The following is a 12,368-nucleotide window of genomic DNA, read 5'->3' as shown; positions in this document are numbered from 1 at the left end:
TTATATTTCTGCTCACAATGCAGCAACCATTGTGCAGATGGAGAACTCCACCACTCCTCACGCCCAATTACGCGTTTCTCTTCCTTATAGCACTCAACCGCTTCGTCAGATAGAGCATCATGTGGGTTTCTGCTCCTCCATAGGGGTGCGAGCAATTTTAACAAATTCGGCCCAGTGAAGGGTGCGAGTTCGGGCTGAATCGGGTGCCATTTATATATATGTGCACTTTACTGTAATTTTTTATTTATGTATGTGTATTGTGTTTTTATCGTAGTATGTATATTATAGTGGTATATAGAAAATAAATATATGTTATGTTTAATTAGTTGAATCCTCTTGATTTATTTGACTGGACAGCTTTGTTTTTATTTTTGGTCAGATCGGAAGGTCTGTCTAATAAAAAAAAAATTGTTTCAGTTTCTAATGAGAAGGTACAATCACTTCTTTTTGAAAGCTGCAATCTGGTCAAATTTATAATTATACACTTCATCATCATCATCATCATCATCAGAAGAGATCAGCACCTAATACGCATTACTCTGTTTGTCTTTCACAGCAACATTGGCACTGAAGTGGTTAAGCTAATCCTAGTGTATTTGGGTGACACCTGAAATAAGAAATATACGCCCATGGCACTTATAAACAATTGAATATAGGCCCCAACTTTAGGCAGTACTTGTGGGTGTTATGCTGTGTACACACAGGGGCGATAGGGGCTATAATCGCTGGGAATATGGTCGCAGGCGACCATATTGCCAGTGATGGGAGTGTGCCCCGGCGAAAAATCGCTGGGTGTGCGCTCCCGTTTTCTGCCCCATTGTAATCGCTGGTAATACTTGCTCCTGCGACCAGCTAATTACCTCTGCGGCTCCCCCAGCAGAGGTTCCTTTTCATCAGCGACCATCTCTGGTCGCTTGATGAAAAGGAGACACTGAGCAATATATTGCTCAGCAATATATTGCAAGCAATATATTGCTAGCAATATATCTCCCCCCGTGTGTATGCACCTTTAGAAAGCAATTGAATCCCCTCTAGGGTTGCTTTAAATTTCTGGGACAAAACTGCCGAGAATTTTCTACTTTAAAAACCGCTGTATAGCAAATCCAATCCAAAGACACCAATGTCCAGAGAGTATCACTGACACTAGCAAGAGTCTTATGACTTTCTGATATTTACAAGCAAGTTATAAACATTAAACATTCCAACATGAATGTAATTATTGCAGCAATTTACAATGGAATCAAATGGTATAATCATCACAAAATACAAAGAAACGAACATTTGGTGAAAATGTCATTATAATAATTGTGCCAAATATCTCAGTCAGTATTTTAATTATTTACATATAAAGTTACAATTACCGATAGAAATGCCTGCAGAACAGAAAGATTGACTTTTCAATTCAGGCAATTAATAAAATATTGAATGCATCCAATTAACCTTAATATATTCAATTAACACATTGATGGAGGAATTTACTTAAATTACCATCTGATAAAGGAGGGAAATACTATTACAGTAATTCACATTGAAGTTGTGACAAATTTGGACATTTTCTCATTTCTAAATAAGAGGTAATATTTTCCCACTTACATAGCTCCATACTTGGACGTATATAACATGAGATTTACAAAGTCACTACAAAGAAACAGTATAAGGCCAAGGCTTCTAAACTCTGGCCTCAAGGCATCATAACAGTCCAGGATTTCAGGATATCCACGCTTGGCCACACCTGACTTATTTAGTACCTCAGTCGGTACTTGTGTAGTTTCACAGCGCCGCCGCCGCGCGCACAGTCTGTTAGAAACTTGGCAGCTTGCCAGACTCTGTGCGCGTGCCGCTCTAGCTGTTCTCAGCGCTACGTTACCAGCGTAGCATAGCGTCTAATTCCCTGCAGACACCCTGCAAGCCGCTAAGAAGGGGGGTATCTGGATTTAGATGCTAAAGCGTCTGAATTTAGTAGGGTGTAGGGGTACATAGGGGTGCACTGTGCAAAACACTCTTAAACCTGTCCACAATGTCACTAGTCGACGCAACAGCTGTTGACCTTGTAAATCCCACTATCCACGCCAACCTGAATCGTGGCTAGTGCAGCGAGCCCCGCGAGGGGCGGCGGTACGCGTCCTACGACCTTTTTAATACCACCACTATCCACGTCGGTGTGGAGTTGAGAAAAGAAAGTGTGGCGAGCGCAGCGAGCCACCGAGCCCGAAGTGTGTCGAGCGCAGCGAGCCCCGCGAGGGGACACGGACACCTGTGAAGCCTGCGAGGGGACGTGGATACCTGTGAAGGTATCCGCCTTCCCTCGCGGGGCTCGCTGTGCTCGCCACGCTTCGGGCTCGGTGGCTTGCTGCGCTCGCCACACTTTCTATTTTCAACTCCACGCTGAAGTGGATAGTGGGGGTATGAAAAAGTCGTAGGACGCGTACCGCCGACCCTTGCGGGGCACTCTGCGCTCGCCATGCTTCGGGTTGCCGTGGATAGTGGGATTTACAAGGTCCACAGCTGTTGCGTCGACTAGTGGCACTGTGGTCAGGTTTTAATAGTGTACCCCTAGACCCAGCTAAATTGAGATCAGGGCCGGCGCTGCCCGCTCAGCAGAGGATGCAAAGCAGGTAGGCGCAGGGCAGGAGAGGCGCCACTGTCCCTGCTCTGCATCCCCTGCTGTCTCTGAGGCTGCCGGCTGCTGCTGCCACTGTCACACTGCAGGGCACGCAGCAGCGCCGGAGGCACAGAGTTCCCTCCAGGCTGGCTCATAAACATCAGGGCAGCAGTACGTACTAAAAGGGGCGGGGCTACACGGACAGAGGGGGCGGGGTTATGATGGAGCAAGACTGAAGAGAGACACAGGAGAGGCTGAGCTGCCAGGACAGCAGACTAAAGTGTGAGTGTAATAATGTTGGCAAATGGTGTGGGCACGTGTATAGGCAGGCAGCATTACCAATGTCAGCAACTGGTGTGAGCATGTGTGTAGGCAGCATTACTAATGTCGGCAACTGATGTGGGGATGTGTATATATAGGTAGTGCTACTAATGTCGGCAACTGGTGTGAGCATGTGTGTAGACAGCGCTACTAATGTCAGCAACTGGTGTGGGCACATGTATAGTCAGCGCTATTAATGTCGGCAACTGGTGTGGGCACGTGTATAGTCAGTGCTACTAATGTCGGCAACTGCTGTGGGCACGTGTATAGTTAGCGCTACTAATGTCGGCAACTGCTGTGGGCACGTGTATAGTCAGCGCTACTAATGTCAGCAACTGGTGTGAGCATGTGTGTAGACAGCGCTACTAATGTCAGCAACTGGTGTGGGCACATGTATAGTCAGCGCTATTAATGTCGGCAACTGGTGTGGGCACGTGTATAGTCAGCGCTACTAATGTCGGCAACTGCTGTGGGCACGTGTATAGTTAGCGCTACTAATGTCGGCAACTGCTGTGGGCACGTGTAAAGTCAGCGCTACTAATGTCGGCAACTGGTGTGGGCACGTGTATAGTTAGCGCTACTAATGTCAGCAACTGGTGTGGGCACGTGTATAGTCAGCTCTACTAATGTCGGCAACTGGTGTGAGCATGTGTGTAGACAGAGCTAGTGATGTCGGCAACTGGTGTGGGCACGTGTATAGGCAGTGCTACTGCTGTTGGCAACTGGTGTGGGTATATGGTTACACAGTGCTACTAATGTCGGCAACTGGTGTGAGCACCACGTATAAGCAGAGCATATGTTTGCACAGTAGTGCCTTGAGTCCTGTTGGAGAAAGTGCGCTATATAAATTCTACTTACTTACTTACTTACTTACAGTGCTACTAATGTCGGCAACTGGTGTGGGCATATGGTTACACAGTGCTACTAATGTTGGCAACTGGTGTGAGCACTACGTATAAGCAGAGCAACTACTTTTGGCAACTGGTGTGGGCGTTCTGAATAAGCAGCCCTTCAAATGTGGGTATATCCAGGAGTATTCGGAGCATTATGTGTAGCATAATGTGTGTCAATATCATATGGGCATTATGGTGCTTGGCATATTTTGTAAGGAGAATTACGGTGTGTGGCATAATGTGTAATGGGCATTATGGTGTGCTGCATATTGTGTAAGGGGCATCATGATGTGTGACATAATGTATAATGTGTAATGGGCATTACTTTATTTATAATGTGCCTTACTGTGTGTGGTATAATGTGTAATGGACATTGAGGTGTGAAGCATAATGCCCATTCCCCATAAAGCTACGCTCCTACATTTTTGCGCGCTCCTACGGCGCAAAGTCTCCCTGTTTTTTTAACTCATGGCACCAAAATGGCTATTGACAGCTGTGTAAGGTGAATAATATTGTGCTACTATGTGGTGTAATTTGGAGTGGGAGTACTATTGTGTGGCCATTCCCCTTCCATGAGAGATCACACATTTTTCTTTTGGTGTGCGCTGTCCCTTTGTAAAGCTTGGGTGGGCGCATATTTATAGTTTGCAGGAGGGCGCAGAACCCCCTAGCACCGGCCCTGATTGAGATGCTTTAGCGTCTAAATTTAGATTTACCCCTACACCCAACTAAATCCAGGTGCTTTAGCATCTGAATTTAGATGCCCCACCACCTTAGCGGCTTGCAGGGAGCCTAGATTCAGATGCTTAAGTGTCTAAATCCAAAAACCCCGGCTTCTTAGCGGCCTGCAGGGGGGCGCCTGGATTCAGACGCTTTAGCGTCTAAATCCAGGCATCCCCACTCCGCTTCTTACCGGCTTGCAAGACGCCTGAATTCAGACGGTTTTGTGTCTAAATCCAGGCAACCCCCTCCTTCTTAGCGGCTTGCAGGCAAGCCTGGATTCAGACGGTTTTGTGTCTGAATTTAGCGTGTACATGGGGGACACCGACTTTGACAGCGGTGTGCCGGGGTGTGTAGTTTAGAAGCCCCGGCACGTCAGCGTTGTGCCTGGGGTGTCCACTTGCCCCCGTTGTCAGCGGTGCCCAGGAGCTGCCTATTTCACTGTGGAACTACAATTACCACAGTGACCTGTCAGCGCCTGGGCAGCGAGCTGCTGCTGCTGCCCGGCCGCTACGCGGTTAACGTAGCTGTCAATACGTAGCTTACAGCTAGAGCGGCACGAGCACAGTCAGACAGAGCTAGAGCGGCACGCGCACAGTTAAACAGAGCCTCTGGCAGGCTGCCAAGTTTCAGAGACAGACTGTGCGCGCGGCGGCGCCGTGAAACTACACAAGTACCCCTCAGTCTAACCATCTGTGCTAAAACATGGATATTTATCAAACCTGGACTGTTGGGGTGTCTGTCTTGAAGACTGGGAACCTCTGGTGTAAGGCAAACACAGATAAGCATAGAAGAACACTGAGCCACTCATACTTGTTGCTAGTTATTGTGCACATTTTAAAGCAACCATAGGAATTATATAATCTTCTAAATATTTTACCCTTTTTAAAGGAATTGTGGTTGTATTGGTAATTCACATGAATGTATTCAAATGTATTTCTCTTCTTAAATAAAGTGTGTCTAAATGTTCTATATAATGGATTCCAGAGGTGGAACTACTATTTCTGCCCTTGTCCCCCTCTTCCTCTCATGCACTGTTTTTCCCTGTCTCCCTCTCACTGTCCCTCTCTGCCTCTCCCTGTCTCCCTCTGCCTCTCCCTGTCTCCCTCTCCCTGTCTCCCTCTACCTCTCCCTGTCTCCCTCTCCCTGTCACACTCTGCCTCTCCCTGTATCCCTCTCCCTGTCACACTCTGCCTCTCCCTATTTCCCTCTCCCTCTCACACTCTGGGCGGTATTCAATGAGCCTGATTCGCCATGTTTTTATGGCGAATTTGTGCTGTTTGGCGAATTTCTGACTAAAACGGTGAATCACCCTATTCAATGACCACATGGCGAATACATTTGAAGGTTTTTTTCGCCATGATTCACCGAGTAGCAATCACTATCTTTTTATGGAGAAGTGGAATGTGAACTTTTAAAATAAAGTGTTTTGTTTTTTACATTTGGTGTCAAAAAATCAGGAATTTTATTCTGAGGAGGGGCATGCTATTTTTATTCATGTGCTGTAAGCACATGAATATATATTTAATTAAAAAAAATATATTTATTTTTTTACACAGCAGCCAGCAGGGGGCGCCGGAGCCGAGCCGCTCATTAGATATTCATATATTCACTGGACCCGATCGTTACGATCGGGTGTAATGAATATACGCGGTCCCCTGCTGGCACCCCCGGGGGGCAGCCTGTGCTGCCTGGCACCCGGGGAGCCCACCTCCCCCCCACATACGCTCTGGGGCAGGCAGAGAGACTTCCATCTCTCTGCCTGCCACCATCCTCAGGCTACCTGCGGCGTTCGCCGCAGGAGCTCATATTCGCCGGTCAGGGGCAGCGAGCCCCTGACTCGTTGAATACCGGAGCCGGCGAGGCTCCGGAACATGGCGAATGTGCAGCGAATCCTAAAAAGGATTCGCTGCACCTCGCAGGTATTCACATTGAATACCGCCCTCTGTCTCTTTGGCAGGTATTCAATGGGGATTCTCGCGGGCGGCAGCGAATCCTGTGTAGGATTCGCTGCACTTTCGCCGCAATTCTCCCTTTAGGGCGATTTGCCGGGCAGCCGCCCGTCCGCCCTATTCAGCGCGTCAGGGGCTCTCCACCCCTGATGGCGAAAATTACCCTCTACGGCGAATAGCACTCCCGGCTCTCTCCCCTGCTTCTGCAGCTATACTGCCACTGCAGGGGATGGAGCAGAGTCACGACGGGTTAGCCGCTGATGCCGCCAGGTGCCCCCGCACAGCCTCAGGACAGGGACGGGTCCAGCAGCAGCAGCAATAGCAGACCCCTGGCTCCAGCAGTCCCAGTGTGCTGACATCTGCTATCACCGCGCTGGGGCTGCTGGAGCCGGAGCTCTGCTATTGCTGCTGCTGCTGGACCCGTCTCTCCCTACTGTCAGGTCAGTGTCCCACCTGTTGCCATTCTGGGGTCGGGGAGCAGAGCGGGCTGCATGTCGGGTGTCGGACCCCGGCTGAGAGGTGGCCGGGCAGGTGAGCGGCATCTTCCTTCAGGTGCCCCCCCTTTCCCCTCCGCAGAGGTCCGCAAAACACTGAACGCCATTGATCTGACATAAGGGCTGCAGGGACCCCCTGTCCGCTGGTGGGTGGCATCCAGCAGGGTCTGGCAGGATGTTCCTGTGGTGTATGTGAGATCAGCGGCGGGGTCCCTGCAGTGGATGAGAACTACTAGTTCCCATCCACTGCAGGGACCCCGACACTGATCTCACATACACTGCAGGGACCTCCTGCCCGCCAGCGCTACCTGACATGACCCTGTGCTGCCAGACCCCACTGCATGCCACCCAGCAGTGGGCAGGGGGTCCCTGCAACCAGGGGCGTAACTATAGCACCGCAGCCCCCGCCACCGCGGGGGGGCGCTGTGCATGTGGGGGCACCGGGGGCTGCGGTGCTATAGTTACCCCCCCCCCCCCCAATCCCCCGCAGACTTACGTATCTTGCTGGTCCCGGCGGCTCCGTTCTTCTGATGAGGACCACCACAAAATGGCCGCCCCCATATAGCAAACAGTTCTCTGAAACTGTCTGCTGTATGGGGGCGACCATTTTGTGGTGGTCCTCAGCAGAAGAACGGAGCCGCCGGGACCAGCGCGATAGGTAAGACTTCGGGGGAGGGGGTTAGCATAGGCGACGGGGCGGCCGGGGGGGGGGGTGCTTGACGGGGCGGCGGCGGGGGGTGGGTATGGGCGCCCCCCCCTAACGGCGGGGGGGCGCCCAAAACGTAGCTACGCCACTGCCTGCAGCCCTTATTTGAGATCAGCGGGGAATCAGCAGCACAGCATATGTAATATGACCAGCGGCGCCCCCCTTCCCCTGCATATAGTATGTAAAAAAAATTAATTTTGTCCTGGTAAAAAAATAGAAAGACTCTTAAAAAAATTAAATGACTGATTTTTTCACACCCCCCCCCCCCCTCCTTCAAAAAAAACCCCATCATTTCAAAAGAACACATTCCAGTTCACTTAAAAAAGATGACGAATGTAAAATGGAGAATCATGGTGAAAATCAATGGAGAAAGCAGTTCTCCATTTCAGCATTGAATACACTCCCGGCGAATTCCACTAAAAACACCGGCAAATTGCGACGAATCGCAAATGGCGAATCGCCAGTCATTCGCTCTTCATTTGCAGCGAATTCTGTTCATTGAATAGGGTGAATTGTTTTTCCTGTGAGAAAATTCACTGTAAACCCGGCGAATTGCCTGATTCGCCCGAAAATATGGCGAATCAGAGGCATTGAATACTGGCCTTTGTGGATGGGAAGTCTTCCTCATTATTGTGCACATATGTTTATGGGGTAAAATGATGAGTGACATTTCCTTCCAGAATAAGCTAGACCTCACAGGTATTTTACTGTAGGGGAGTGATTTTTGTTTGTAAGTCATTTGTCTCTGCACCCTGACAAAAACGCAAGTAAAAGCGCTGAAACGTTGGTTTACATCTGCCCCACCTGCAGTGCACATGGTTTTGCCCATTTTGAGAACAAATTTGTACTGCGATCAGATCTGAATAAGGGCCATTATTTATCTGCATTTATATAACAACAGCGACGCTGGCCTTTTTAGTGGATATTTTGAACATCTCCGATATGTTGGCACTCAAAGGGTTAAAGTATGTAACAGAATTTGTCCCATAAAGGTAGAGGCTGAACACCAACAAAGTATAAGAAGAACATTCATAGGATGTATGGTTGTCTCAGTAATCCTACAGCCTAATATTACTGCCCAAGGCATCATAGTGTATTAGATGACATGTGCCACCACCAGGGCAGTAGAGAGCCTGGCTAAGCCATGGTAGTTTTCAGGGGGTGTGGCCTAATCGTGGGAGGTGTGACCATTACATCCTTACAATAAAATATATAAAAAATAGTACTTTAAGCAACTCCCTGGCCACACTGCAGCATGTGCTGGGGCGGTAAGAGCTGCTACAGCTGCTGCCAGGTAATGTGGGCCTCACTGGGCCCCTCCATCAGACCTGGGCCTGGGTAATTAATACCCCCTCAGCACCACTGATCACCATAGATGGTAAGAATTTGACATTACCTTCTTCTCTGGGCACCAGACTACATGGAATATTCATAATGTCGGAGCTTGTGACCAGGGTGGTGTACGGGGCACCAGTTTTGCAGTCGTTATATGGAGCCTTCATGGAGATGTCTAGTGAATAGAAAGTTAGGAGTTATTGGCTGCAGTGCAGGCAGTACAGATTCTGCTCAGGCAAATCATGGCTGTCTGCCTTTCATACTAATCATTATCATACAAACTGTATTACATTCCTCTACTTACAGTATTCCACTCTAATACTGTCCAGGAGAAGCCCAGAGTGGAGACTCTATGCAGTACTTCTGGGGGGTGAGGGCGGAGCTTGATGTCTGTAAGCCCTGCCACATCACAGTAAATGCCGTTATTCGTGGCTCTACAGGGAGGAGCTAAATGCAGCAATTTGTGTCATTTAGCCCCGCCTCCTCCCTAAAGATCCAGGAATGCTGGTATTTTACTGGCAGAGGGAGGGGGTACAGGGTGCGGCTGATGCGATGGGCAGGAATGCGGGAGGCTTGCCTGACCTTCTGGGGGGCCGGGAGGTGGACCAAATTTTCAGGACCCTCCCGGGCCATTCCGGGAGGGTAGGTAAAAATAGATACTGTATACCAGGCATGTCCAATGTTGGCCCTCCAGATGTTGTGAAACTACACATCCCAGCATGCTTTGCCACAGTTTTGCTATTAGAGAATGCTAAAACTATTGCAAAGCATGCTGGGATGTGTAGTTTCACAACATCTGGAGGGCCAACGTTGGACATGCCTGCTGTATACTATATATATATATATATACATTATCTTCCTGGGTCCATGTGTATGCATTTGCTAATAAACAAAAAGCACTGATGCAACCGAAGTCCCAACGAGTGCTTGTCTGAACTGTTTCTCCAAGAAAGAGCAGCTGCTTAATAAAGAGATTAGTCAGTCCTCAAAAGAAACAATTAGAGCATTTTACACATACTGTATATGGTATAATTTATTTCACTGATTATAATTTGGCGCAGAGATTTTTTTTTCAAAACGTGCACTCTGAAAACATTTGTTTTGATGTATCTTGGATAAATCCCAAACCATTGTCTTCTGTAGGCACAACATCTGGGCTTGTCAATAACAATAGATGTAGCTGATTCTCAGGCTTCTCTGAATATAAATATTCCCATAATTAACAGGGTCTAGGCATGTGAGATTCAACATTCATTAACTCATGGTTTACTTACATACAATTGGAAGCAATCATGACCAGATTTAGACAGGTTCAGTGCTAGGGTGTTCGGCACCCCCCTGCAATCTATGAATTTGCGCCCTCCCATACTTTATAAAAAGACAGCGCGTGCCGGCGGCAAATGCTGATAAAAGGTTGTATAATGCCTGTAGTAATAGTGCCTCATACACTGCCATTTTCCCTCGCAACCAAGCAAGGGGATGTGTTGTGAAGACACAGGCACTCACATGTGCCCACAGGAGGATTATGCACGCTGTAATGCCCATCGCACATGGTCACACACCTTAATGCCTATTACACATTATGCTGCACATCGTAATGCCCATTGCACATTTAGCCACACACCGTAATGTCCATTACACATTATACCACATGCCGTAATGCCCATTTCATATTTTACCACATGCCGTAATGCCTATTACATTTTATACCACATGTCATAATGCCCAGTACACATTATACCACACACACTGTAATACTTATTACATATTATATCAGACACCATAATGCCAATTACATATTATGCCACACATTGTAATGCCTATTACATATTATGCCAAACATCATTAGTACTATTATATATTATGCCATATAAGTGCTGATTACCTACATGTTCGTTGCCAGTTTTTCTTGCTTGATCCCAGGGGATAAATGCTCGTTGCTGTGGGGGATTGCATGGTCATTGCCATGGGGTGTAACATGCTCTTTGCCACGGGGTGTAACATGCCAGTTGCCACGGGTATAACATGCTTTTTGCCCCAGGTTGTTACATGCTCGTTGTCATGCTCGTTTTTTTTTTTAAATGGCAGGTGCTGGGGTTCTGGCTAAAGGGGAGCGCCGCCAGGTTTATCTCACTTACCGGGTCCTGCCAGCTCTGCCCATCCCTCCTTGGATGTCCTTGGATTGAAGTGACAGGATCAGCAGTCTCTCAAAGTTCCCCTCCAGACGATGCAGGGGCTTGGCATAGGGGGCAAGGAGGGGCTGTGATGCAGCATAGAGAGGGAGAGGAAAGAGGGGGGCATAGTAACAGAAGCAAGGTACTGTGCCCCTGGACAAACCATGTTGTGCCGCAAGGAGAGCTACACATATATTAATTTGCATGCAGGGTAAATACTGTCTGCTTTTGCATTTAGCCCACAAATGCTGGACAGCTGTATTTAGATACTGCAATTTACATTTCAGTTTTCACGCACTCCTCTCACATCTCTGCACAGTGTTTTTGTTTTTTTGCTTTGCTCCCAACTCATATTGCACAGCATAGTATCTAGCATCAAGCACAGTATTCATACCTCCCAAATGTCCCGCTTACCGCGGGAGTGCCCGGTTTTGGGGACATTCCCGCGTCCTCCCAGGACTGGCAGTGTCCCGTGATGAAGGGGGCAGTTGGGAGTCCCCACTGCCGCCCATGAATAGACACACATTGGGCGGTATTCAATGAGCCTGATTCGCCAGGTTTTTATGGCGAATTTGTGCTGTTTGGCGAATTTCTGACAAAAACGGTGAATCACCCTATTCAATGACCACATGGCGAATACATTTGAAGGTTTTTTTCACCATGATTCACCGAGTAGCAATCGCTATCTTTTTATGGTGAAGTGGAATGTGAACTTTTAAAATAAAGTGTTTTGTTTTTTACATTTGGTGTCAAAAAATCAGGAATTTTATTCTGAGGAGGGGCATGCTATTTTTATTCATGTGCTGTAAGCACATGAATATATATTTAATTTTAAAAATAATATTTTTTTTTTTATTTTTTTTTACACAGCAGCCAGCAGGGGGCGCCGGAGCCGAGCCGCTCATTACATATTCATATATTCACTGCAGTGTGTAGTGAATATACGCCCCCCTGCTGGCACCCCCGGGGGGGCAGCCTGTGCTGCCTGGCACCCGGGGAGCCCACCTAACCCCCCACAAAGGTCTGGGCTAGGCAGAGAGACTACCATCTCTCTGCCTGGCACCGTCCTCAGGCTCCCTGCGGCAATCGCCGCAGGAGCTCATATTCGCCAGTCAGGGGCTCGCTGCCCCTGACTCGTTGAATACCGGAGCCCGCCGGCTCCGGAACGTGG

General features: G+C 48.2%; 1 protein-coding gene across 2 annotated transcripts in view; it reads right to left on the bottom strand.

Annotated features, from left to right (window-relative positions):
* The window catches only part of LOC146075594 (adhesion G protein-coupled receptor E3-like), a 74,872-nt gene that overhangs the window by 19,924 nt on the left and 42,580 nt on the right, over nucleotides 1-12,368 (bottom strand). For both annotated transcript variants that reach the window (XM_083184978.1, XM_083184979.1), the window contains exon 8: nucleotides 9,085-9,198. In XM_083184978.1, coding sequence (XP_083041104.1) covers nucleotides 9,085-9,198 — 114 coding nt within the window. The remainder of the gene's footprint in view (nucleotides 1-9,084; nucleotides 9,199-12,368) is intronic.

This window comes from Crinia signifera, chromosome 4 (genome assembly GCF_055691185.1).
Source record: "Crinia signifera chromosome 4, ASM5569118v1, whole genome shotgun sequence".
NCBI lineage: Eukaryota > Metazoa > Chordata > Amphibia > Anura > Myobatrachidae > Crinia > Crinia signifera.
This window is presented reverse-complemented; position numbering and strand designations above follow the sequence as displayed.